Source organism: Myotis nattereri (genome assembly GCF_964212035.1).
Source record: "Myotis nattereri genome assembly, chromosome: 1".
Classification (NCBI taxonomy): domain Eukaryota; kingdom Metazoa; phylum Chordata; class Mammalia; order Chiroptera; family Vespertilionidae; genus Myotis; species Myotis nattereri.
In genome coordinates, this window is record NC_138075.1 from 109,522,893 (window position 1) to 109,548,219 (window position 25,327).

Sequence of the window (25,327 nt, forward strand, 5' to 3'; positions counted from 1 at the left end):
AGGGTTATGTCCAGAGCACCTGCTTGCAGGTTGGGAATAGGGTTTCAGAGCCAGTTCAGGAGAAAACCTTCAACCTACCAGTGTAACGAAAAAGAAGGGGGAGTTTCACCAAATGGTTTTCACAAACAGCATTTTTGTCCCTCCTGTCTTCTGACACCTGGCCTACAAGCTCTAAACCCAGCCTGTATTATAGCTGGCAAGTTATCTTATTTTAAACTTGAGGCCCGGTGCACAAGATTGGTGCATGGGGGTGGGGTGCCTCTGCCTGACTTGTGCCCTCTTGCAGTCCAGGAGCCTGTGGGGGATGTCCGCCTACTGGCTTAGGCCTGATCTCCCCTCCCTCCCTCTCCCCGCCCTCCCCACCTCTGGGGATCAGGCCTATGCTGGCAGTCAGACATCGCTCTTACAGTCCGGGGCTCTCGCAGTCTGGGTCCCCTTGATCCTTATTGCCCGCCTGCAGCATAGGTGGGAGAGGCTCCCACCACCACCTCTGCACTCGCCAGCCAGAAGCCAGCCTGCTGCTCCTTAGCGCTGCCTTGGAGGCGGGAGAGGCTACTGCCACTGCCACCGCCACCGCCACCGCGCTCGCTAGCATGAGCCCGGCTGAGCAGTGCTCGCCATCCACTGGTGTGGCATAATGGGGAACCAGTTCTGGTCTCTGGCCTTTTACTATATAGGATTATGCTTGGTATTATGTACTCAGTCATACACTTCTGTGTAGTTTGCATTTGAAATGTTGTAAACTTGGTCAGTATTTCCATTAAAATATCAGGGCTAATGCTGTGTATATATTTTTCTTAATGATATTATAGACAAGAACTCCCTGGCCGTCTTAGGAGAGGAAAAAAAAAAGCTGTCAATGGACCACTAGGGTAATGTGAAAATGAAATTAGGTGTCTGGCATTATGGCTTCTCTTAACTCTTCAGTCCTGTTTAGTGAAATACAGTATTCTATTAGGATCTTGAATGCTATGACTAACATGCTGTCTCAAATCAAAACTTTTCCAGAGTTTCTGGTGATGACCAACAGCCATGTACATAAAATAAGGTAGTAGAGGAAGCTGAGGTTACAGGGATGCAAAGCCCTCAACTCCATGTCCATTCATGGCGGCTCTAGGGAGCCAGAGGCCAGGCTGGCACTGGAGGGCCAGAGGGTTCCCACCTGTTGGTGCTGATGCCGAGTGGTCTGTTGCATCTAATGGTCCCCCTATCTCTGTCCCAGAGCTTTCCGAGAAGCTAAGCGTCAGACTTACCATTTTATTTAGGTATTTGCCAAGTGGCCTGGCCCACCAGTCCAGAAGTGATAGAGGAGAGCCTCAAGAAGCACTTCTTTCAGTGCCCCTCTCAAAGTTCAGAGCAGCTGGGCTTCCCAGAGAGCCTGGCTGTTGTAAGAAAGCAGCCTGCAGCCATCCACACACCAGAACCTTTAGTTCCGCCACACAGGAGCGCCGGGATTTTCCAAGAAGAGTGGGCGGGCGGCAGTGGTGGTGGCGGTGCCAACCCTGAAGCACTGGCGCACTATGCTAGAGCGGGCGGAGAAATTCGTGTCGCCACTCTACCACGACTATAACCTCTGTGACCCGTCAGGGCACCAGCTGGCCTGGTTCACCAGCCTCAGCCTTACTTTCTGTGGTTAAACCCAAGCTACAGCCACCTGGACTGAGGGATAAAGTGCCCGCCCTCTATGGACGGCATGGCCAGGAGGAGGGAGCGGGGAGGCTGTGTTATGGAACAGCCATCTCCAACGTGGATCGAAGGACTCTGCGTTCCACTGCCAGGTGGAAAGCTGACTTTGAGCGCATGCCCGCTGGCCCCTCCATGCCCAGGCTCTTCGGGGACAGCTGCCTGATGGCCGTGCTCTCCAGTTTCCTGACAACCTGAGAGGCTTCCCTACCAGGAGGCAATCCAGCAGGACTTCTGCCCTGCGCAGGTCGGTGACAGCTTTGGACCCACGTGGGTAATGCCCAGAGGCAGGGCCCTGCCAGTGGTTGCCCCTCTGGGCTGGCTCACTCCTAAGGACCACACCTCCATTGTCTGCCCCTGGTCCCTCAGATTTAATGAAAGAGTTCATTTTCCCCTTTCTCCCAGTCCCTGGATGCCCCTTAGGAAAGGCACTCAAGGACGGATCACACTCCTCTGGCTCTGCCTCTTTCCCTCACCTTACTCCCTTCTTGTCCATCAAATCTGATTACCTTGTAATGCACAGAGAAAGCCTCAAGCCCCTACTGACCCTTAATCCAAGAAAGTACTATTTCAAAAGGAAAAGGGCTCCCATCTAAGTGACTCTCTTGCAGATGGTGGACCTGGTTCCGGGTGGAGCTGACCATCCTGGAGGCATGAGTAGGTCAGGAAGTTCACCTTCGTTGGGAAAGCTATGGAGAGGGCCTGGTGTGGCATGATGGGGAACCAGTTCAGGTAAGGAGCCTTGGCCCAGAGACAGCAAAGCCACATTTCAGTTCTGGTCTCTGGAAAAATTAGAGCTGGCTGAGTGGCTCTGCCTGCAGAGTGGTAGAAGGATTTGAGGACTGGGGAGGTTGCTGTTTGAGCCCCTGTGCTTGGTTAGGTCCTCTCATATAGGGTAAATTAAATGGATGGTGTTTGGGTCACAACATAATTAGTGCTAAACCAACCTTGCCACTTACTGCCCACCTTTTTTTTTTTTAATGTATTTTTATTGATTTCAGAGAAGAAGGGAGAAGGATAGAGATAGAAATATCAATGATGAGAGAACCATTGATCAGTTGCCTCCTGGGAATCCAGCCCACAACCTGGACATGTGCTCTGACTGGGAATTGATGCTCAACCACTGAACCACACCAGCTGGGTTGCCCACCTCATGCTAGGCTGAATATGGTTATTAATCATAATAAGTATAGCAGTTCCATTTATTAACCCCTTGCTAGGTGCCAGACTAGTGGCTTTACAGACCACATCTCTTTAGTTCTTAGTAAACAGTTTTTTTATTATGTATAATACTAGAGGCCCAGTGCACAGGGGGGCAGGGTTTCCTCAGCCCAGCCTGCACCCTCTCCAATCAGGGACATCCCTCTCGCAATCTAGGACCGCTGGCTCCTAACCGCTCACCTGCCTGCCTGCCTGCCTGATCGCCCCAAACCACTCTGCCTGCCTGCCAGATCACCCCTAACTGCCTCTGCCTGATTGACCCTACCCACCTCTGCCTGCCTGATCACCCCTAACTGCTCCTCTGCTGGCCTGATGGTCCCCAGCTCTCCTCCCCTGCAGGCCTGATCTCGCCCCCAACTGCCCTCCCCTGCCACCCAGTTTGCCCCCAACAGCCCTCCGCTGCCGGCCTGGTTACCCCCAACTGCCATCCCCTGCTGGCCTGGTTGCCCCCAAATGCCCTCCCCTGCAGGTCTGGTCGCCCCCAACTGCCCTCCCCTGCCGGCCTGATCTCACCCCCAACTGCCCTCCCCTGCTGGCCTGATCTCACCCTCAACTGCTCTCCCCTGCCGGCCTGATTGCCCCTAACCCCCTGCCGGCCTGATCTCACTCCCAACTGCCCTCCCCTGCGGACCTGGTCACCCCCAACTCCCCTCCCCTGCCACCTGATTGCCCCCAACTGCCCTCCCCTGCCAGCCTGACCACCCCTAACTGCCTCTGCCTTGGCCCCCACCACCATGGCTTTGTCCAGAAGGAAATCGGACGTCCGGAAGATAGCCGGTTGACTCAGTCTAATTAGCATATTACCCTTTTATTAGTATAAATTATTAGTATAGATAGATTATATAGGATAGGATTGCTTAAATGGAGGGGAATGTCTCTTTCAGCAGGAGGAGATTCTCTTGGCAGACAAAAATACATAATCCCTATATCTGGACTGATAGCCAGCCATATGCACCGGTCATTAAAAAATTGAACCACTTTCTTACACCTTACACCAAACAGCTGTTGCCCTTAAAACCCCTCCTTAGTCTCCACCTTAGGTTCTGCCTTCGCAGTTCACCCAGATTAGGTTTTGATTGGTTGGTTTCTATGCCAGTCAGCATCTCTGAGCCTATCTCCGGGCCTCTCTCTGGGCCTGATCCACAGCCTCCGTGGCAGCTGCGGATCAGGCCCTGCCTCTCTCTCTGGGCCTGATCTGCAGCTGCCACAGCAGAGGCAAGTACGTTAGGCCTCTGGCCTGGCCCTGGGCCAAGGGCCTAACAACCTCACTGTGCCCACCTGCCAGCCGCCAGCCTTACTGTGATAGCCTGTGGGCTGAGGGGGAGGGACCAAGAGGTGCTCCATGCACTTCCTGGTGACCAGTCATCCGTCTGGTCGTTTAGGTTGTGACAGCCCCTGGCCTTTTATAATGTAGATATATAATGGGGGAAAACTTTCAAACATCTCCCCACTACCCCATCCCAATTCCCCAGGTATAACCACTATTAAACCACTATTAAGTGTCTTGCTTATGCATCTAACAGTATCTTTATCATCCTATGTGGTTGGTCTTTACAACTGCAGATTAAGAAGATGAGATAAATAGAGGTTAGTTCACTTGTTCAGTTTGCACATCTTCCATTCCAAGTGGACTTTCAATCTCAGGTAGGACTCCTACCTGTATGACAAAGCCCTCTCTCCCTCCCTCCATTGGCTCAACACATGTCTCCTGAATGCCCTCTCTGGGCCAGGCCCTATGCTAAGCACTGGGAACAAAGCAGGAAATGAGACAAGCCTGACCCTGACTTTATAGAATTTCCCTTCTGATACTTATTCAGGGGTACAGAGGCCACTGGGAGCCATATCCAGTTCTTTTGATGCCTGCCCAAGACCCATCTCATAAGACCAAGGGCTTTTCTGCTGGTGCTATTTGGTGGTCATGGTACTGGCTGCCATGGGAATGGGGCACTTGCAAGCAGGGTCCTTGATTTATCAGTTTTGGCCTTACCTTGGAAAAGAAGCCAAAGCTGGAGTCTGAGCAAAGGGTTTTGAATTCCCTTAGCTTATGTTTAACATGAACTGTCCAAAAACCTCAGGCCCTGTCTCTTTCACTGTACTCCCACCGCGTTTGACCAAAGAAAGGGAGAAGAGCAGTTACATCCTGATTGAGAGGCTGGGAGAAGGAGACCCTTGGAGGTGAGTGAATCCTAGCACTGGTTGACCCAGGCTATGGGGGAGAGGACATCAGTAGGGGAGGACACATTAGTGGGAAGCCCAGAATGATCTTGGAAACACACCTACTCCCAACACAAATCTTAAGTGTTTGTTTTTTAAAAGCAGGATTTTTTTTCTTCTGGCTATAAAAATGTTTGCCGCCTTGTGGTAAATACAGAAAAGTACAAAGAAGTAAATACCTCCCATTATCCCACCACCTAGAGATGACCATTATTTATATCTCAGTATTCATCTCAGGAATTCTTCCCGGTGTAGTTTTTACTAGTTTAGGTTATATTTCCTTGATATTTGTATCCTGAATTTTTTTATTCCATATTATAACATGGACATTTATTACACCATTAAAAACTTTCTTAGACATTATGATTTTATGTTATAGTATTTACTGAATACTGTGTATCTGATTCTTCCAGACACTGGGACTGTGATGGTGAGTAATATGGTCTTCTACAGCAAGAGGACTCATACATATACAATTGCAAAACTGATGAGGGCTCTGAGAGAAAACCCTCGGAGCTCATGTGAGAACTCTGTTCCAGACTTAGGTGAGGGGTGGGAGGAGGAATAGGGAGGGCTTCCCCAAATAAGTCATCTGTGGTCTCTGAAGACGGAGTAGAACAGTGCCAGAACCCAATATGAGGCTACAAAGAACAGCCTGCTCTGTGTTGGCTGATGGGTCTTTGCTCTGGGAAATCCGAACATGTTTGCTTTTTAAAAAAATATGTTTTTATTTATTTCAGAGAGAGGAAAGGAGATGGAGAGAGAAATAGAAACATCAATGATGACAATCATCAATCGGCTGCCTCCCGCATGCCCCCTACTCGTGGTCAGGCCCCAAACCTGGGCATGTGCCCTGACCGTAATCTACCTTGACCTCCTGGTTCATGGGTCGACACTCAACCACTGAGCCACACTGGCTGGGCCAAACATGTTTTTAATGTGCAAAGATGGTTCTGAGTCCCAGTGTAAAGACAGCTTTGGTAAAAAAAAAAAAAAAAAAAAAAAAAAAAAAAAAAAAAAAGGCTAAACCAGGGGTGGGCAAACTTTTTGACTCGAGGGCCACAATGGGTTCTTAAACTGGACCGGAGGGCCGGAACAAAAGCATGGATGGAGTGTTTGTGTGAACTAATATAAATTCAAAGTAAACATGATTACATAAAAGGGTACGGTCTTTTTTCTTTTTAGTTTTATTCATTTCAAACGGCCGGGCCGTAGTTTGCCCACGGCTGGGCTAAACAGTAGCATCACACAGTTTCAGAATGAGTTGCTCTTCTTGCTAATAACAGAGCTTTCATCACCATACGGGTTCAGGCTGGTGCTTCTCTGACCCTCTTGTATATGAGCTTGACATACTCTGGGATCCTGGAGGTAAATGGGGAGGGGTCATCTGGATGCTGCCTCTGTCCTCCCTCCTCAAGCCCCCAGAGGTCTCTGCCAGTCCCTTGGCCTATTACTGCCTCCCCATGTTTGTAGCCTGACCCTCTATGTGGAAGTCGCCTTGGGACCCAGGAAGGGCACCATGATTGCAAACCCAGAGAAGATGTTCCAGGTGAGCCGGGCTGAGCTGGACATTGCCCTGGAAGCACTGTGTAAACCTCAGCAAGTTCTTGCCCCTCCTGGGCCTCGGTTGAAGTAATAGAGATGGGGGCTTAAGTGCAGGGGTGGTTTTCTAGGTAGGGTCAGGGGTTCAATTCTGAACTTGATGAGTTTTCAGTGACTGTGAGGCTTATGGGAAATCCATATTTTTTAACCGGTTCCCCAAGGTGTTGATCCTGATGTTTTTGGACCACAGAACAAGGGCTTTCTCTGCTATGCCAAGGTGTGGGGAAGAGGGTGGAGGCTCTGGACTGGTAAGGAAGGAGAGGCTGTAGTGCTTCATATAGGACAGCTGACAAGGCATGATCCATCTTGAGGAGCTGTGCACTCTATTCTGGGATATCCATCAGTATGTGTTGGGGATCCTCTCTAAGGGATCCTCTCCAAGGGTGTCTAAACCTCAAGGGCAAGGCTATTCTAGGGCCTGGGGCCTCCATTTCCTGACCTGTAAAATTAACCTGATAGCTCTGGTTGCCTTCCTATCCCACTCCTACTGCCACCTAGTAGGACTGATTTGAAGTGGTAGCTCAGGAGGGATATCACAGGGCTTTGCAGGGAAAGGGGCCTGAGAAGCGCTAGGAAGACCCTAGAGCAGGGGTCCTCAAACTACGGCCCGCAGGCCACATGCAAATACAAATATTGTATTTGTTCCTGTTTTGTTTTTTTACTTCAAAATAAGATATGTGCATAGGAATTTGTTCATAGTTTTTTTTAAATTATAGTCTGGCCCTCCAACAGTCTGAGGGACAGTGAACTGGCCTCCTGTTTAAAAAGTTTGAGGACCCCTGCCCTAGAGCATATTACTGTCTCTTTCACTGTACTCCCACCACGTTTGACCAAAGAAGGGGAGAAGAGCGAACCTTTTGAGCTCAGCGTGTCAGCATTTTGAAAAACCCTAACTTAACTCTGGTGCCGTGTCACATATAGAAATTTTTTATATTTGCAACCATAGTAAAGCAAATATTTTTACTTTTGATATTTACTTTATATATTTAAATGCCATTTAACAAAGAAAAATCAAGCAAAAAAGAGTTTGCATGTCACCTCTGACACGCGTGTCATATGTTCACCATCACTGCCCTAGAGACCCAGGCTGGGCCTGGTCAGGGTGCTGGGGGACAGAGGTGAGGCTGGAGTTCTATGTGGAGCTGGGGACCTTGCTGCTCTCCCTCCACCCTCTGTCCCCCTCTCTAGCCTGGCTTTGGCCCTTCAAAGAGACTCTGCGGAAATGTGCCCGGAGCTGGGTAACAGCCGTGCAGCTTATGGAGAGGAACCCTGAGTTCATCTTTGCCTGCTCCCAGGTCAGAGGGACAGTCATGTGGAGACACCAGAAACCCAATAGGTCTAAAAGTGAGGTTCTGAGGGCCTCCCCAGACTCAACTGCCCACTGCTCCCCAGATACTTGGCCCTAGGTAGGGTTCTTGTTACTCTAGGCACAACTCCTACCCCTTCTGCCTCACAGGCGCAGCAGCTTGAGTAAGTAAAGAACCACTACCCTGGCCTGTATGTCTGGCTCCAGGAGTTTGCCTGCCATGGGCAGTTTGTGCCCTTGGGAGGCACCTGGGTGGAGATGGTAAGGGCGGTCTGCATACCCTCAGCCTAGGGCTTTCTGCAGGCCCTTCACAACCTCTCTGTTGCAGCACTATTAGTCCTTGGACTTCCGAGCCCTGGGACTCCAAGAGGGAGAAGGGTCCCAAGCACTGTGACGGGCCGTCTGCATAACCCAGCCCAGAAGCTCCCTTCAGCAGATAAATGGCTGCAGGAGATAGATACTTCCTGGGTCAGAGCCATGGCTTCTCCTAAGGGGTGGGGTCGACCAAGTACCTGCATATTCCCCATCTGGTGCTGACCCTGACTGACTCCCTCTTCTCTCACTGCCAGGATGGGAACCTTCCCAGTGGAGAGGCGTTGGTGAGGCAGTTCCTGCAGGGCCAGAACTTCTTCTTGCAGGAGTTTGGGAAGATGTGCTTGGAGGTAGGCTGGGAGCTGCTATGGCTTCAGGCAGATGGGGCTTAACGTGGTGAGATGAGAGGTTGAGGCTTGGGCTGCTCTGCCAAGATCCTTGGTTCCTGTGCCTCAGAGGCCCTTTTCCTGCAGTTCTGGCTGCCAAACACATTTGGCTACTCAGCACAGCTTTCCCAGATCATGCGCAGATGTGGCATCAGACACTTCCTGGGCCAAAAACTGAGCTGGAACTTGGTGAACTCCTTTCCAGTGAGCAGACCCCATTGGGTCATGTTAGAGTGGGCCTGGGTCCCACCTGACCCATTCATCTCTCCCTAGGCTTATTCAGGGGTCCTGGACAACTCACCCAACCCCCACCCAAATAGAGAGTGTGCCTGCTCCAGGGTCACACCAGGTTCAGGGCAGGACTGGAAGGCCCAACTCTGCCTCAGCCCTGACACTACTAGCCTCTCTCTTGTGTCTCTGCCTGCCTGCAGCACCATACCTTTTTCTGGGAAGGGCTGGATGGCTCCCGTGTGCTGGCCCACTTCCCACCTCATATGGAATAGAGGGCAGTGTGGAGGAGGTGAGAGGGTACCTAGAGACCAAGGTGGGGGCAGGGAGGTAGGCTGGAGAGGGCTGGGTGTCCTGTCCTAGACTGAACCATGCTGATCTGCCCCTGTTTCTCCAGGTACTAAAGACAGTGGCCAAAAACCGGGACAAAGGACGGACCAACCATAGTGCCTTCCTCTTTGGCTTTGGGGATGGAGGTAGTGGCCCCCTCAGATCATGGTAGACTGCTTGAAGCGGCCGTACAATACAGATGGCTGCCCAGGTCAAACCTGGCCCACTAATAGCCCTCACTGAGCTGCTAGCTTAGCCCTTGCTTTGAGCCCTTCTTTCTGCTCAACCATTTGGCCCAATCCCTCCACTGGGCCTGTCCTGCTCCAATCCTGGTACATGGGCTCCTCCCAATTTCTACGTTGGGGGTGAGGTGGGAGAAAAGCTGAGGGTGGGAAGGGGCTTAAACTCATCAGAGAGAGAACTCTCCTGGGGTTTCCAGAGCTGGCTTTGTAAACCGGGAGCATTCTGGGGGTGCTTCTTTCTTTGGGGGCTGGATCTCTTGTCTGCTCTAGTGTGGATCAAGGGTGAGCCATGTGGCCCCCAAGGCTGGGAGACCCAGGCTCACATTCTCCCTCAGGGTGCAGTTGTCTTTTCTCCGGGATAGCTGTGGGTCAGAGAGCTCTTCTTGGAGCTGCATAATGGCACCTACACTACCCACCCCGCCCAGGTCAGGAGCTAGTCACTCAGCCGAGCAGGGAGAGTGTGCCCTTGATCTCTAGAGGGTCAGTAAAGGAAACAGGACAGACCCCCACCCCCAGATCTGGGAGAGGAGGCTTGTTCTTTGAGGAGAAGCTTAGAGAAGAGCAAGAGCTGCGTGGGTCAGGAGCCTAGAGGAGGCTTGCGCAGAGGGAGGGAGGTATTTGGGACATGTCACCCACAAGAGGCTTTATCCACGGGGCCCTGGGGAGCCATCAGGGGTTCTGAACCAGGGAGGGCTTTGGAAGGTATTCTGGGATACTTAAGCAGACTTTAGACCTGTGGTTCTCAACCTTCCTAATGCCGCGACCCTTTAATACCTCATGTTATGGTGACCCCCAACCATAAAATTATTTTCATTGCTACTTCGTAACTGTAAATTTGTTACTGTTATGAATTGTAATGTAAATATCTGATATGCAGGATATATTTAGGCGACCCCTGTGAAAGGGTCATTCGATCCCCAAAGGGGTCACGCCCCACAGGTTGAGAACCGCTGCTTTAGACTCACCGTCCTCGCTGGCTGGGGCTCAGATCAAGAAAGGAAATCGGGAGTGTGAGCGCATCCTGCATGACGTGGAGCTGCTCAGCAGTCTGGCCCTGGTCTGTAGTGGCCAATTTCTACACCCACAGCCCAGCTGCAGGACCTCTGGAGGTCAGCCTGGTTTTGCCCCTTGTCACCCACCTGATTTCACCCGAGAAACCTCTGTGGCTGACCTTCCCAGCCTTCATTCTTCCCAGCATCCTGGCCTTCCCCATCCCTGCCCTTGGCCCCTGCATACTCCTGCTCCTGAACGAGTTCCATGATGTGGTGACTGGAAGCTGCATTCAGCTGGTGGCAGAAGCAGCCAAGTGCCACTACAAAGGTTAGGCTGAGAACATTCCCGCTGCTCTCTCCTATGGGACACTTGGGTCATCCTACCTAGACCCATTGCCCACTCATGACCAACCAGTTTCTCCTTAGACATTCGTTTCCATGGCAACACACTGCTCAGTGCTGCGGCTGCAGCACTGTGAGCTGAGGAGCCAGGTGCTCAGGACCTCCTCATTGTAAATACCCTGCCTTGGAAGCCCACTGGAGTGTTGGCCTTGCCCAGGCCTGACAGGACCCACAGCCTGGATAGGAGCTGGGGAGAGGGGTCGCTACTACAGCAGGAGTCCAGACCGAGAGTTGGGGACACTCTCCTGGGGATCTCTGCCCTGAGGTGCCCCAGGCTGGAGAATAGCAGTAGCAGTATCCCCCCATCCCAGAGTGAGGCTCCTGAAAATTCAGGGAGGCTGCATTGATGTCCAGGCCTCATCCCTAGCCCTGGTGACAGTGCCCAGCATGGGTTATACTCCTGCTCCTGCCCCTACCTCACTGCAGCCCTCCAGCCTGTGTTTGTTGTGCAAGAGGTGAGTGCTGGCAGGTCCAGGTTGGGCAGGGCTGGGAAGGGGCTTAACAACATGGGGGTTCTGAGCTTCCCAGGCTGGAGTAAGTGGTGAGGCAGCTGGAGTGGGGGGCTATTGGTTGTGGGAAGCCCCTGCCAACTGTTTCAAGGCCCCCTTCTGCCAAGACTGATGGTTCTGTGACTCTGGACAACGGTGAGGCTGGACCCGACTGGCCGCCTGACATCCCTGGTGCTGGTAGTCTCCGGCAGGTGTCAGCCCCTCACTGCCCTCTCCCTGTCTGGAAGATGGTCCCAGACCCTATTCCCTTGGCCAGCACTGCCCTCAACAGCCCACCTGTGGCTCTGGGCTGGGATCCATCTCATGGAGCAGGGCAGGCTGGGCTGGGGAGATCCCTGTCCCCTAACCATACTCACCCTACCTCCCACCCCACCTTGAACTTCTAGAGAAACCAAGATCACGTTGTAAAGCTGCAGTCCCCATCTCCTTCCAGGGAGGCTGTTGCCAAAGGCACTGTGGGAAACCAGTTTGTGCTGTTTGATGATGTCCCCGTGCTGGGATGCGTGGGACGTCATGGAGCACCACCCGGGACATGATGGGGGTGGGCATACAGGCCTACTGGCCTCTCCATCAGCTGGCCCTAGCTCAGCACCTCCCGCGCATCCCCCAGGAAGCCAGTGCTGAGCCAGGCAGGGACCCTAGCAGTGGGTGCTGAGGGCACGTGCGGGGCAGCGCCTGGTTCCTACTGCAGATCAGCCCCCACAGTCAGCTCAGCCAGGAGGTTGTACTGGACGTCGTTTGCCCTACGTCCACTTCCACACCGAAATAGTAGGGGATAGGGTGGTGGTTGCCTTTCCTAGGTGTGGCTAGTCAGGAAGGGCTAGCCCCAGGCCTGTGTGTGCGTCTCCCTCTCCTCACCCTTTACCCCCACTCCAGGTTCATGAAACCCACAAATTTCTGAAGGTGGAGTTCCCTGCCTGTGTGCAGAACCCCCAGGCCACCTATGAGGTTTAGTTTGGGCATCTGTAGCGTCCCACCCAATATACCACCTCTTGGGACTGGGCTTGATTTGAGGTCTGACATGGGTGGGGTGAGGAGGTTTGGATTCTCCCTGGCTGGGGAGAGACTCTTTGTGTAGAATGGGTTGAGGAGGAGCAATATTTGCTGGTTCCTAACATGTGTGCCAGGCATTGTGCTAAATTCTTTATGTTTAGTTTGATACCCGTGCCTGTTTGGTGGGCTAAATACTATTCTCCCCATTTCACAGATGAGGAACTGAGGCATAGACAGTTTGGGTAGTGTCCAGGGCCTCTTATTGTGAGAACTGGAATTCAATCCCGGGGTCCCAGAGCTTGCCACTTTAGTGATGGGAGTAAAAGATAGGTCTGGGATGTGCTCTTCAGGTGTGGGCCCACAGCTGGATGGACCTGTTGGAGTACAGCTTTGGGCTGGCCTACTCAATGACTGCAAGTACAGAGCATCAGTTCGGGGCAGCATCCTCAGCCTCTCGCTGTGAGTGGTGTGCCCACCAGGCTCTGAGCCGGCATGGAGGTGTGGGTCTTCCCCTAGCCAGAACTCCAGCCCGGCCCATTCCCTCCTTCCCCGCAGCTTGCGGGCACCTAAGGCCCCTGATGCCACTGTTGACGTGAGGCGCCATGAGTTCACATATGTGCTGATGCCCCACAAGGGTGAGTGCTGCCTTGCCCCTTCTCTGCTCTTCGCCAAACCTTGGTTTTTTTCTACAGTCAGTGGGGGAAACAGCAGCTCTGTGCCCGCCCCTACCCACTTTTGCACCACTGGTTCCTTTCCGGCCCTTGCCCAGGCTCCTTCCAAGATGCTGGCGTTACCCAAGCAGCCTACAGCCTCAATTTCCTGCTGTTGATGCTGCTGGAGTGCCTTCACTGTGTCTTCCTCCAGGTGGTGCTGGAGACCGTCCAGCAGGCAAGGGGTGAGATAGGGTGGGGCGGGGTCCTGGTTGGGTCCACCCTTGGCCCTGCCCACCACCCACTTCCCTCAGCAGACTGAGGCCAGCCCCCAAGGGCCACACACAGGTGCTCAGGCTGTATGAGGCCCATGGCAGCCACGTGGACTGCTGGCTGCAAATGTCGCTGCCAGTTCAGGAGGCCCTCCTGTGAGTGGGGTGCGGGGAAGAGAGGAGCCCTGCCCTCACAGAGTCTTCATGGTCCCTCATGTTCTGCAGCTGTGACCTCCTGGAGCTGGCCACCTGCCCCTTAGGGACACTGGCCTAAAACTCACCTTTTCTCCCTTCCAAGTACAGTCTCTATGGCTCAAGCTGCAACCTCCACTGAACTGAGTCTCTAGAGGGCGGGATTTTTTTGTGGAAGGCTTTGGGGCCTGACTGCCTTTCCAGCCCTAAGCAACAATAAATCTTTGGCTCAGGAGCCCTGCTGGTAACTCCTGCTCTCTCCCCTTAAGGCAAGTCCTCAGGCTGTGAGAAGAGAAGTCTTTCCTGGGCATTTGGGGACAGGGGCAAAATCTAAGGTGATCTGTGTGTGCAGCAGAGTCTGGGTTGCAGCCCCCACAAGTGGGGATATGGATGGCCACAAGATAAGAGCATGAGATAAGAAGTCCCTCCCGTGTGTCAGCAGGCAGAGGGCCCGGGTCTGGGTGGGTTCCAGCTAGCCCCCACTAGGAGGGGAGTACTAACTAGTCTGGCCAGGCTGGGGAGCAACCCCAGGCCCTGAGGAATCCTGGATTGGAGGAGCTATGGAGCCTGGGCTTCCTGAGAGGGGTCTCTGCACCACCTCTGAGGGCTGTCCCTGAAGAGGCAGACTATCCTATGAGAGCCAGGACCTTGAGGACTGTGACAGAGCCCAGTTTGCCTTGCTGAGGAGTTGGCCTCTTATACTCAGGGCCAGGCAACAGGCCTAACTAACTTGGCCAGCCCAAGAAGTTTACCAATTTATATTTTTAAAAATACAGCATTTTTCACATGGGCTTAAAAAATGGGGATGGTGGGCACAATTAAAAACATAGTTATGTGGGGAACAGCCACAAGGTCACAGGCATCTAGCCCCTTTAACCTGTTGCATGCTTCTAGAAAGCCACACAAGCCCCCAGATCCAAGGCAAGGCAGCGGGAAGGGATAGGTGCAAGCAAGGAGATCCTCCTGCTAAGAGGCTTAGGTCTCCTCAGGCTCCAAAGATGGGATGGCAGTCTGTCTTTTAAGGTCTGCAGCAGCCTGTGGGGAGGACAGGTGAGGTGGCAACTCAGACCCCAGGTTGAAGATTGCCCGGACAGCCTTCCTTTCCACAAGTAACCTCTGCCCGTACTGCCATCCTTTCCTTCTGGAAAGCCCCGTTTGGTGGTGCCCCTTCCATCTCCAGAGGAAAATGCTCAGGAAGGCCCACCTGAGTTGGCCCTTCGCCCTCTCCTCTTCCCTTTCTCAGTGACTGGGGGGACTTTTGGGTCTTGGAGGCTGGTCCCCTCAGGCTGCTGGGCTGTTGTTTGCTCAGGAAGGCCTCTCCATGCCCTTCGTGTCCTGGAAGGGGCCTTGCTTGGGGGTGGATGATCCTGGATAGAGGAGAGACAGGTTCCTGAGATACTGAGCAGTTCAGAGGTTGGTTAGGACCCACCATCACCCCCCATTGTTAACAGAAGACAGTTGTCCAAAAGTCTGGTTTGGGAGGTCTGGCCAGGGCAGGGGAGATTTCAGGGAGGAGTTAGGAGCAGGGAGCCATACCTCCACTCCATCCTCAGGACCCCGCTGTGCTCCGCTGGATTTCTTCTTATGGGACTTGCCCCCTGAAGGACACTGATGCTGGGGTTGCAAGGTCCTATGGCCTTGGGCCCTTTCTCCAGACTCCCACTTTGGGGTGACTCTTGGAGTGGGCACCAGAGACTGCTGCAACCCTTGCGGGCAACATATCCTTTCTGCTTTCTTAGCTTACTGTATTAGGAGTACCTTACCTTTGGGTGCCAGAGGTCCAGGATCCCCCTAAAATGGAACAGGGAATATTCAGGAATCAGCCCGGTTGGGACAGGGGTCGTTTTCCCTTGGAGAAGCAGTACTCACACCTATCTTTCCAGGTTACTGTAATCCTCCCCTAGGAAGCCTCTCACTGCCCACTCCCTGCCAGGTCAGAGCCAACATCAAGGCCACCCTGCCTTGTGCTGCTCTACTAGCTGGGACCCTGGGATTCAGAGGAGGGGAGAGGCATAACATAGGGAAGGCCTAGAGATCCTCAGGGACAGTGTGAACTTGGGGGTCTAGATAGAGATCCCATCGCCTGCCTGGCTGTGACCCCAGGTCTCTGCCACACCCGCCTCTTTGGGATTTCTGTTTGCCTGTGTGAGCATTAGGACCCAAACCTGGAACCAGATGGTACGGCCGTGCCGGTCCCGCAGGGAGCGCATGCCCACCATGCCATAGCACCGCAGCCAGGCTCGAAAGGGTGCAAAATCCTCCTCCCCTCTCGCTTGCCCATAGCCCTTGCCGCCTGTGGACAGAGGAGCCAGACAGAGGTTAGAGGGCTAGAGGGCAGACTGAGGCTGGGAGGAGGGGGAGCCTGATGGACTAAGTCAGGGGCCAAGGCTCTCCCTTCTCCAGCTGTGTGACCTCTTCTCCACTCTGGGCCATGGCTTGCTCATCCTGGAGTAGGGTTAATAATCCTTGCCCTGCCTGCCTCATGGGTAGCGTGGAGGACAGACACCTGACAAGTGAGGAGGCCTAGTCCATTTAGCAACAACTAGGTCTACAAACTTCCATTCCCCAGGCAGGGAACCAGGCCCTGAGAAGGGCAGCAACTGTCCCAGGGTTATACAATATGCCAACACAGGTAGTTGGCCATCTTTGGCTCCCGGGCCTCACCCAGCTGGACCACTTCCTTGGGCACTGAGTGGCACAGCTCCAGCAGATCTGGGTTCTGCAGCTTGGCCTTGATCTTCTGGCTCAGGGTCAACTTGGGGCTCTGGAAAAGGGGCAGAGCCACTCAGAAGGCAGCTGATCCATCAGGAGCAGACCTCCTCTGAGCTTGGCAGGACTCAGAGATGGTTCATTCCCCTCCTCCCCAGTACACACACACACACACACACACACACACACACACACACATTATAGAGAAGGAAAAACTAACAGCTGCTTGGTTTACACGAGACACCAGCCCCAGCCCATAATCCCATCAGGCCTCACTGGTGGGTGGTGTGCCTTCCTCCCCTGCACCCTCACCAGCCTGTGCTGCTTCAGTGCCTCCAGAACAGTGCGGGCCTTCTCAAAGGGGGGTATCCTCAGCCTACAATGGGGTAGAAAGAGAGAAACATGCTAAGCAGTGGGAATGTGGGCACCCAGCTAACCCAGCCCTCGTGTCCATGGCCTGCATGCTAACCTGTATAGAATCTCTGCCCGCAGATAGTTGCCAATGCCATTGAAGAACCTCTGGTCCAAAAGGGCCTCACAGATGGGCCGGTCAAAGACCTTGTCTGCCAGGTTTCGTAACACATTCTCCCTGGAGGGACACGGTCTGGGCACATGAGACCCATTCTGCCCTCCCATCCCCCCTCCTTGCCATGGATGAGGGATAGGAACTGGGAGAACCTGCTCCTCGTATAAGGGGAAGGAAATTGGGAGTCTCAGTTTCCCTTTCCAAGCCTCAGTGCTATTTTGGCAGGGATAACCTCAGTTTCCCTATCTGTTAAATGAGAACAATATGGAATTTTAATTCATTACAAAGGTGAAAAATTCCAATCAAAAGCAACGAGTTCAAGGGAACACACGAGTCTTATCTGTTGTGTGAATGCCACCAGAGGCTACCAGACTCCAGGCATTTTTGAAAGCAAGGTGATCACGGGACTTCAGGTGTGCCTACAATCTACAGCTCCCTATCTAGGACTTCTGAATGTTTAGATACGAAGAGTTAACATTGAAGAGTCAATTCTTCTCCAGACCTAAAGATTTCATGAGGCTAGTACTAGCTCATCCAGCAAGTGCGTGGGAGTAAGGGCTCCAGCAATCCTTGCCCCACCTCTAAGGTCATGGATCTCTCCTCAACATTGTGAAGAAGAAATGTATCTTGTTTCTTTGTGGAAAAGGGTCATGGCAAGACTGACTCAGTGATGGGCCTGAGAAGCATCTGAAACAGGGACCAGAAGACAGTTCTGGGGTAAAGGAAAGAGCAGAAGGTTAGCCTGGTGACTAGCTCTCTGAAGGCTCCCCAGCTTATAGGACCAAGAAAATAACTGAGATGCTCATTCTGTGAGAGAAACCTCAGATCCAGCTAGCCAAGAGTTAACCTGAGAGCCAGCCATGCAGCGCTCTAGAGCAGTGGTTCCCAACGTGGGGCACACAACCCATAGGGGGGCAACTTGATTTTTAAGGGGAGCAACTCGAGAATGAATTAACAGTGAATCTTTGGTATTTTTTATGGTTCTAGGGGCCTCATATACAGTATATAAATATATATTGACATATTTGTGCATTTCAGTTCTCTATGTTTTGAAACTTTATTTGCAATTTTTTCCATATCACTTCATATTACTAGAGGCCCGGTGCACAAAAATTTGTGCACTCGGTGGGGGGGGGGGGTCCCTCAGCCCGGCCTGTGCCCTCTCGCAGTCTGGGACCCCTCGGGAAATAACGACCTGCTGGCTCAGGCCTACTCCTGGGTGGCAGAGGGCAGGCCCAATCCCTAGGTGCAGCCCCTGGTCGGGCTCAGAGCAGGGCTGACTGGGGAGTTGGGGCGCCGCCCCCTGTCATGCACAGAGCAGGGCGGTTAGGGAGGTTGCGATGCCACCCTCAGTCACGCTCAGGGTAGGGCCGATTGGGGGGTTGGGGCACTGCCCCCTGTCACACTCAAGGCAGGGTCGATGGGGAGGTTGTGGCGCCACCTCCTGTCATGCACAGAGCAGGGCCAATCAGGGGGTTGGGGCACTGCCCCCTGTCACGCACAGAGCAGGGCCCATCAGGGGGGTTGGGGCTCTATACCCTGTCACGCACAGAGCAGGGCCAATCAGGGGGTTGGGGAGCTCCCCCATGTCACGCACAGAGCAGGGCCGATCAGGGGGTTGAGGAGCGCCCCCCTGTCACTCACAGAGTAGGGCCGATAGGGGTGTTGGGGCACCACCCCCTGTCACACACAGAGCAGGGTGGATCAGGGGGGTTGGTGCTCCGTACCCCGTCAAGCACAGAGCAGGGCCGATCAGGGGGTTGAGGAGCTCCACCCTGTCACTCATCGAGTAGGGCCGATAGGGGTGTTGGGGCACCGCCCCCTGTCACACACAGAGCAGGGCGGATCAGGGGGTTGGGGCGCCGCACCCTGTCACTCTCAGGGCAGGGCCGATGGGGAGGTTATGGCTCTACCCCATCACACACAGAACAGGGCCCATGGGGGGGGGGGGTGGTTGGGGTGCCGCACCCTGTCACACACAGAGCCGCAGGGCGATCAGGGGGTTGGGGAGCTCCCCCTATCAGGCACAGAGCAGGGCTGATCAGGGGGTTGGGGCGCCTTCCCCTGTCACGAATAGGGAGGTTGTGGCCCCGTGCCCTGTCACACACAGAGCCGCAGGGCAATCAGGGGGATTGGGTGCTGCCCCCTGTCACGCTGATCCTGGTGCCGGGAGGCTTCTCGGCTCTGCTGATCCTGGTGCCGTGAGGCCTCGCGGCTCTGCTGATCCCGGTGCCGGGAGGCATATTACCCTTTTACTATATAGGATAGAGGCCTGGTGCATGGGTGGGGGCTGGCTGGTTTGCCCTGAAGGGTGTCCTGGATCAGGGTGGGGGGTCCCCACTGGGGTGTCTGGCCAGCCTGGGTGAGGGGATGATGGCTGTTTGCAGCTGGTCACACACCCTTCAGGGTGGGGGTCACCACTGGGGTGCCTGGCCAGTCTGGGTGAGGGGCTGAGGGCTGTTTTCAGGCTGGCGGGTGACTGAAGCTCCCAACTGCTCCTTTTTTTCTTTTTTTCTTTTTTATTCTGAGCCAGCTTTAGCTCTGGCTCCAGCTCTGAGGCCTCTGCTGCTGAAAGCAGGTATCTGGTTTGTTTGGGTTCTATAATCGAAACACTATATCAACTCCAGCTCTGAGATCCCGGCTAGCTGAAAGCAGGTTTCTGGGGTTTTGTTTAGCTTCTATATTTGTAACAATGTTTCAAACTGCAAGCTCAGAGGCCGGCAAGGCAGGCGGGGAACGTTGGTTTCCTCCGTCACTGAAGCAAGCAAGCCTCATGTTAGTTTCAAGCTGCCTGGCTGCCGGCCGCCATCTTGGCTGGCAGTTAATTTGCATATCGCCCTGATTAGCCAATGGGAAGGGTAGCGGACGTACGGCTAATTACCATGTTTCTCTTTTATTAGATAGGATTTTTAAAACAATTTCTTAGTGATTTCTTCCCCAGGAGAGGTGAGTGGAGGAATCCAAGGCCACAGATGTTTCCCTGTGGGTGCACTTGGGGTCCTGCCTAGGAAGGCCAGGAGTCAACTGCCTCCTGTAGCACCAGACATGCCCTGACCCACAGTGGGCAGCTAAGTCTCCTACGGGTCAAGTGAAGGTGGGCAGTCCCCAAGGAAGGGAGGATCTACCAAATGTGCTCCAGGCCTTTGCATCTGTGGTGTTGGTCAGTTTGAATGTTCTTCCTCTAGAGCAGTGGTTCCCAACCTTTTTTTAGCCATGCCCCACCTGAGCATCTCTAAAATCCTGGTGCCTCTCCCCCCTCCCCTGTGACATAATTCTTATTATTGACGTAGAGGAAGCCTAAAAGGCCACTAACTTGGTCTAAACAAGCTTCCAAAGAACATGGCATCCATGAAAGAGAAAAATAAAAGAATGAAAGGACAGTTGAAGTACTGAGGAAGAAATCACTAAGAAATTGTTTTAAAAATAATAATATGAAGTGATATGGAAAAAATTGCAAATAAAGTTTCAAAACATAACTGAAATGCACAAATATGTCAATATATATTTATATACTGTATATTAGCCCCTAGAACCATAAGAAATACCAGATTCACTGTTAATTCATTCTCGAGTTGCCCCCTTAAAAATCAAGTTGCCCCCTATGGGTTGTGTGCCCCACGTTGGGAACCACTGCTCTGGAGCTTTGCATGGCTGGCTCTCAAGCAGGTCTCAGCTCAAATGTCACTTCCTAGAATGTGATCTTTCCTAATGTGCCTCCCCTTACCCCCTTCCTGGCCAAAAGTCATTCTCTCCCACTTGGATTTGGATTTTTTAGAAATGTGTCTATATGAATTAATCTAGTTTGTTTCCTTGTCTTCCCTGCCCTGCCTGAACTTCAGCCCTTGATCTCTGCTGTTCCCCAACACCTATAGCGGGGCCTGGCACAAAACAGAGACTCATATACATTTCCTCTTTAGAGGAAGAAAAGTGGCTGACACTGCCATCGTAAGTGACCTGCATCACATCCCAGGTAGAAGACAGTCAGTGAGGAGACGATGAGACACAGACCAGTGGGCAGACAATGTGGGAGACCACAAAACCTGATTCAGAAACCATGTCATTAGGCAGTTCCCTCCCCACTACCTTGAAAACCTTCCTTCCGGCTCAGCCTCCCTTCTTTTATGTTGTTAAAACCCTCTACCTTTCTAAGGGCCTCCTGAGGGCACCAAGAAGCAGTGTGGGGCACTGATCCAGCCTCAGCTCTCACAGTAACTGTCTATGTCTTCAGGGCATGCCTACCTATTCACCTCACCCCTACCTCCTCCCATATCAGTTTTGGGTTTTCATATCCATTAGCTCAGGGAGCTGTCTCCAGGGAAATTCACTGTCTTGGTCTACAGAGGAAGGAAGGGAGGCTCAGAAGGGTCTGGGACTTGCCCCTCACCTACCTGAACTGTTCATACTCCAGCAAGACACATGGCCCGCGGCCTGGTTGCCACTCGCCCGTGAGCTCCCAGTGGCCAAAGCGGCGGATGTCCACGAAGCAGAGGGTGAGTTGGGGACCAGGAGGAGCCGTGTAAAAGCGCAGATGGGCATGGGGTGGTAATGCATTGCTGGGTGCCAGCTGGAAGGATCCAGACATGCCAAAGTGGAAGATGAGGGCCAGTGGCTCCTGTGGGGGCTGGGCCCCAGGCAGGGGGCTCAGTGTCAATCGAAGCTCCTTGCCACGGGCTGAGGCTGAGATGTAGTAGGCACTGCTCTCAAAGGGCACCTCAGGGTTGCGGCTGATGGGTGACTTCTCCACACACCCGCCAAACACCAGCCCCCTGCATGCCTCGTTCACAAACTGGCTGGCCAGATGCAGCTCAGGGCCCTCAGGCATTTTGTTGGGCGAGGATGGCTGTAAGTTAGAACAGGTGTGCACCTTGTGAGAGAGGATTCATCACCCCCATTTCACAAAGGAGGGCCCTGCCAATCAGGGGATCATGGACAGCTGGGTTTGGCAGAAAATTCTGCTGGCCTGGCCACAGCCCTTGGCCCCCAACTGAAAATGCTGGGAAAGCCCATGGCACTGGTAAGTTCAGGCTGGGAGAGCGTGAGTGCCTTTATTAACCTCCCATGAATCCTCGCTGCTTTTAGAATAAAGTCCAGATCCTTCCTGGGCCCATGTTGTCATCTCATTTCTTCCCAGGCTCCCCCTCACTCACTTGCTCCAAGCGCACTGCTCTCTCACCCCCACGCCTTTGCCTCTGCTGTCCCTTCAGTCTCGGAGCACTTGAGTCACCCTCCCTGGTCACCCTTCCGAAGTAGCCTCTCCACCCCAGCCGCCACCAGACACGTTTTTTCTTCATGGCACTCCCAAATCTGAAATTGGCTGTTGTCTGCCTCTACCTCTCCAGTGAACGCTCAGCTTGTTCACCCCACCGCTCAGAACCGACCTCATCTGTTGTCATAATCCCTGAGGGAATGAGCATGACCGCACCTGGGAGTTGGGAGCTGGGAAAACTAACGTTCAGAGAGGCTCAGCTGGCAGTGAGGACAAGTCAGGACAGGAGGAAGGGATGCAGATGTCTCCTGGTACGTCTGCGCCTGGAAGGTCTCGCAGAGCTCCAGGCTAAAGGTCCAGGATCGAACAGGACAGGCCCTGCTCGGCGCTTAGGCCCAAGGGGAACCTGCTCCACCTCCTCTCCTTACCCCTGGCCACCTGGCTGAGGAGGGGAGCTTGCCGCTTACCTCCCCCCCCCCCCGCCCCCCACACACCCCCGAGACGCTGAGGGATCGAAGGCGCAGATGTGGTCGGGCAGAGGGGCCCTTTAGCCAGGGCAGACTCCTTTCCCCTCCCATACCTTCAAGCAGTCTGGGACCCGGCACTCGAGAGGGTTCGCGCTGCTGGAAAAGGTGAAGGCCCAGATTCCTAGTTCCGCTGAGGGCGGGCACTCTGGCTCGCTCCCCCAATCCTTGTCACTCACTCCCGCTGCCTGTCCTCGGTACACCCTGGCTCCCTTGCTCCCCAAAGCCGCCAAATCCCCTCCTCTCTTCAGTCTGCGGTACGCACCCCGGAAGCCTTCTCCCGCCGGGTTACCTGCGCCCCACGCCCCTCTCCGCCAACCTGCGGCCACTAGGGGGTTGCAGTCGAGGGGCGGAGCCGTGCTGAAGAGCACATCCCAAACGGGTTGCTGCTCCAGCGCCCGCTGGGAAATGTAGTTCCTGGGGCAGGGGCCCAGGCCTTCAGGTTGGGGTCCCGGAGCTGAGGGTCCGGGGTGTAGGAAAGGCTTTGGGGCAGTCACCTGGCTGGGAAGATGGCGCCTGCGGGATCCGGGGTGAGGTCCGAGGTCCTGCGTCGCAGCTGTCCGTGGCTGGAGAAGTCACCAGGCTAGTGACAGGTCAGCACTCCCAGCCTGAAACAGCATCCCTGTCCCTAAGCAGAGGCTCCTGCCAGATGTGCGCAGGGAGCACGCAGGTGCGCGATAAACACAGGCCCTGGGGACCCAGTGGTGGCACTAAGTATCAACGCACAGTCACACATAACTTATAAACAGAATCATTACCGCCTGTGGGTAAGAAAAGCAGCCAAGCAACAAAAAACAGGCGAGAAAGCAGAACCCACGACAGGTGGTTCTGTGGGGGTAGGGTCTCTCTGCAGTGACAGGCTGAGACCTCAGAAGTAGCCAGCAAAGAGTGGGGCTGGCACATGCTAGGGGAATCGGAGCCACCAACACGGCTGTGGGCAAGAGCAGCAAGATGCTGCATGCAGCACATTGACTACAGGATGAGGTGCACCCTGCAGAATGGTACTATATTGGCACCTTCACAAGGTTTTCGACAAGCATATGAATTTGATCCAATGTGATTGAGATGAATTCAATAAGTCAAGCAGAAAGAGAAGTGAGTACTCAGTCTGGAGTGGCTTCAAAGGGAAAACTTGGTCTCAATGACAGTAGAGGGACCTCCTCCCAAAGATACTGGCATTGCCCTAGTGCCACTTGCTGGAGCTATTGGGGGCCCGGGGATTGGTAAGGCTGCTGGCAAAGGCATCCTACCTGGTGTTCCCATGCCCCAGGTGTCTGCAGGACATGCCAGGCCAGTCCATGAGGCCATCCCAACTCTGCAAGAGGCACTGTTGCAGCTGCTGCCACTGCCAGTATTGCAGGGGCCCTAACCCAGTACAGACCTGGCCATGGGGGTCCTTCCCCACCTATGGGCTGAGGGACACCCCTCCAGGCATGATGGTCCCACCTCTTGATATGAGGCTTCTCACTGGTCCCCATAAGGGTATCTTCCTGGAGGAGGTACTTCAGTTGGCATATGCAGCCCCTTCCCCTAGGAATGTGAGGACTTCTTTGACCCCTGGCCACAGAGTTATGGAAGTAGCTTCACAGAGGCATGGGCCCAGTTCCCCAGGGCAATGTTACCACAGACCTATTTGTTTCTTATGATGTTGGAGTCTCAACAGATTGTTTGGTTTCCCTTACAGGGGCCCCTCCCCAAGGAATGCGCCCATCTTGGCCTTCCTCAGCTGTTTCTCAAGGTACTGTTCATAGTCCTTTTATTTCCATGTGGCCTGTGAAATAAATTTATAATAAAATCTTAAGATATATATATATAGATATAGATATAGATATAGATAGATATAGACAACATGCCAGATGGAAGGAATGGCCAGTGCAAAGGCCTGGAGGAAGGAAAGCAATGGGCTCATTGAAAGAAGGCCTGTGTGGTTGAAGTGTAACTGGGAGAGTGCTGGGAGGTGAGGACAGACCAAGCAAGGTCAGGTCAGATCAGGCCTCAGGAGGCCTCTGTAAGTGTCTTCCTAAGTGTGCCTGACCAATAGTCATGATCTGCGCCCTTCATACTAGGACTTCTGACTCTTCCTTCCTTCATCTATTAATTCATTTATTTTGGGAGAAGTATTTTAAAGTAAATTAGACAAATTATGACATTTCATCCCTAATATTTCAACATGCATCTCTAAAAAGCAATTTCCTACAAAGCCACAATACATTTATCCAGTGATTTTCAACTTTTTTCATCTCATGACACACATTAACTACGAAAATTCTGTGTCACACCAAAAAGTGTATTTTTTCCAATCTGACAAAAAAATAGGTTTAACATTGATTCATTCACACTGGATGGCTATTGTTGTATTGGCTGTTGTCATGTTTTAATTTGACAATCTAAAGAAAAAGAGGTCAGTGCCCTGACTAAATAGCAGGAATTGCATGGCTTTGTTTTGAAATATACTTTTATTGAATTCAGAGAGGAAGGAAGAGGGAAAGAAACATCAGTGATGAGAGAGAATTGTTGATCGGCTGTCTAATGCATGTCCCCTACTGGGGAGCAAGCCCAAAACCCAGGCATGTGCCCTTGAAGGGAATCGAACCTGTGACCCTTGAGTCTGCAGGCTGATGCTCTATCCACTGAGCCAAACTGGCTAGGGCTGGAATTGCATGTTTTAAAAATTCTTGCAGCACACCAGCATGCCTCGGCACACTGAAAATCTCTGCCTTTATCATACCTAATAAAATTAACAATAACTTCTTAACATCATCTAACACCTAATCCACATTCAAATTTCTCTACTTGTTCCCAAAATGTCTTTTATAGCTATTTGTTCA

General features: G+C 53.1%; 2 protein-coding genes and 1 pseudogene across 4 annotated transcripts; 2 read left to right on the plus strand and 1 right to left on the minus strand.

The window, feature by feature from the left end:
• Positions 1-593: 593 nt before the first annotated feature.
• MAN2C1 (mannosidase alpha class 2C member 1) lies at positions 594-13,681 on the plus strand (the record flags this gene model as incomplete). Its single annotated transcript, XM_081100835.1, is given in 44 exon segments — positions 594-627; positions 1,444-1,582; positions 1,827-1,875; positions 1,877-1,953; positions 2,295-2,337; positions 2,341-2,415; positions 5,009-5,079; positions 6,592-6,750; positions 6,911-6,939; positions 7,909-8,015; positions 8,177-8,191; positions 8,195-8,287; positions 8,596-8,688; positions 8,812-8,928; positions 9,156-9,213; positions 9,216-9,244; positions 9,350-9,437; positions 9,440-9,510; positions 9,887-9,949; positions 10,513-10,606; positions 10,609-10,633; positions 10,720-10,844; positions 10,943-10,992; positions 10,996-11,098; positions 11,286-11,345; positions 11,348-11,373; positions 11,535-11,563; positions 11,565-11,618; positions 11,861-11,920; positions 11,922-11,972; positions 12,017-12,084; positions 12,087-12,161; positions 12,164-12,195; positions 12,304-12,378; positions 12,382-12,393; positions 12,397-12,432; positions 12,436-12,441; positions 12,771-12,816; positions 12,819-12,879; positions 12,976-13,055; positions 13,190-13,315; positions 13,399-13,498; positions 13,568-13,581; positions 13,584-13,681. Coding segments are annotated over 44 exon segments (2,916 nt in total).
• A 595-nt stretch (positions 13,682-14,276) lies between these two features.
• Positions 14,277-22,754, minus strand: NEIL1 (nei like DNA glycosylase 1). 2 transcript variants are annotated; one of them, XM_081091378.1, is made up of 10 exons: positions 22,556-22,754; positions 21,158-21,609; positions 16,713-16,832; positions 16,556-16,619; positions 16,199-16,298; positions 15,700-15,827; positions 15,298-15,325; positions 15,071-15,132; positions 14,739-14,901; positions 14,277-14,569 (listed from the first exon to the last, which is right to left on the minus strand). In XM_081091378.1, the coding sequence occupies exons 2-10, from the start codon at positions 21,589-21,591 to the stop codon at positions 14,553-14,555; spliced, it is 1,116 nt and encodes a 371-aa protein (XP_080947504.1). In that variant the 5' UTR covers positions 21,592-21,609; positions 22,556-22,754; the 3' UTR covers positions 14,277-14,552. The 2 variants fall into 2 exon arrangements, with proteins under 2 accessions (XP_080947504.1, XP_080947503.1); XM_081091377.1 differs by having other exon boundaries at positions 14,278-14,569; positions 16,713-16,847; positions 22,556-22,689.
• LOC308526020 lies at positions 21,606-24,574 on the plus strand (annotated as a pseudogene). The gene is made up of 4 exons: positions 21,606-21,611; positions 22,566-22,756; positions 23,408-23,998; positions 24,566-24,574. The product of its transcript is annotated as an uncharacterized misc_RNA (transcript).
• The last annotated feature ends 753 nt before the right edge of the window (positions 24,575-25,327 follow it).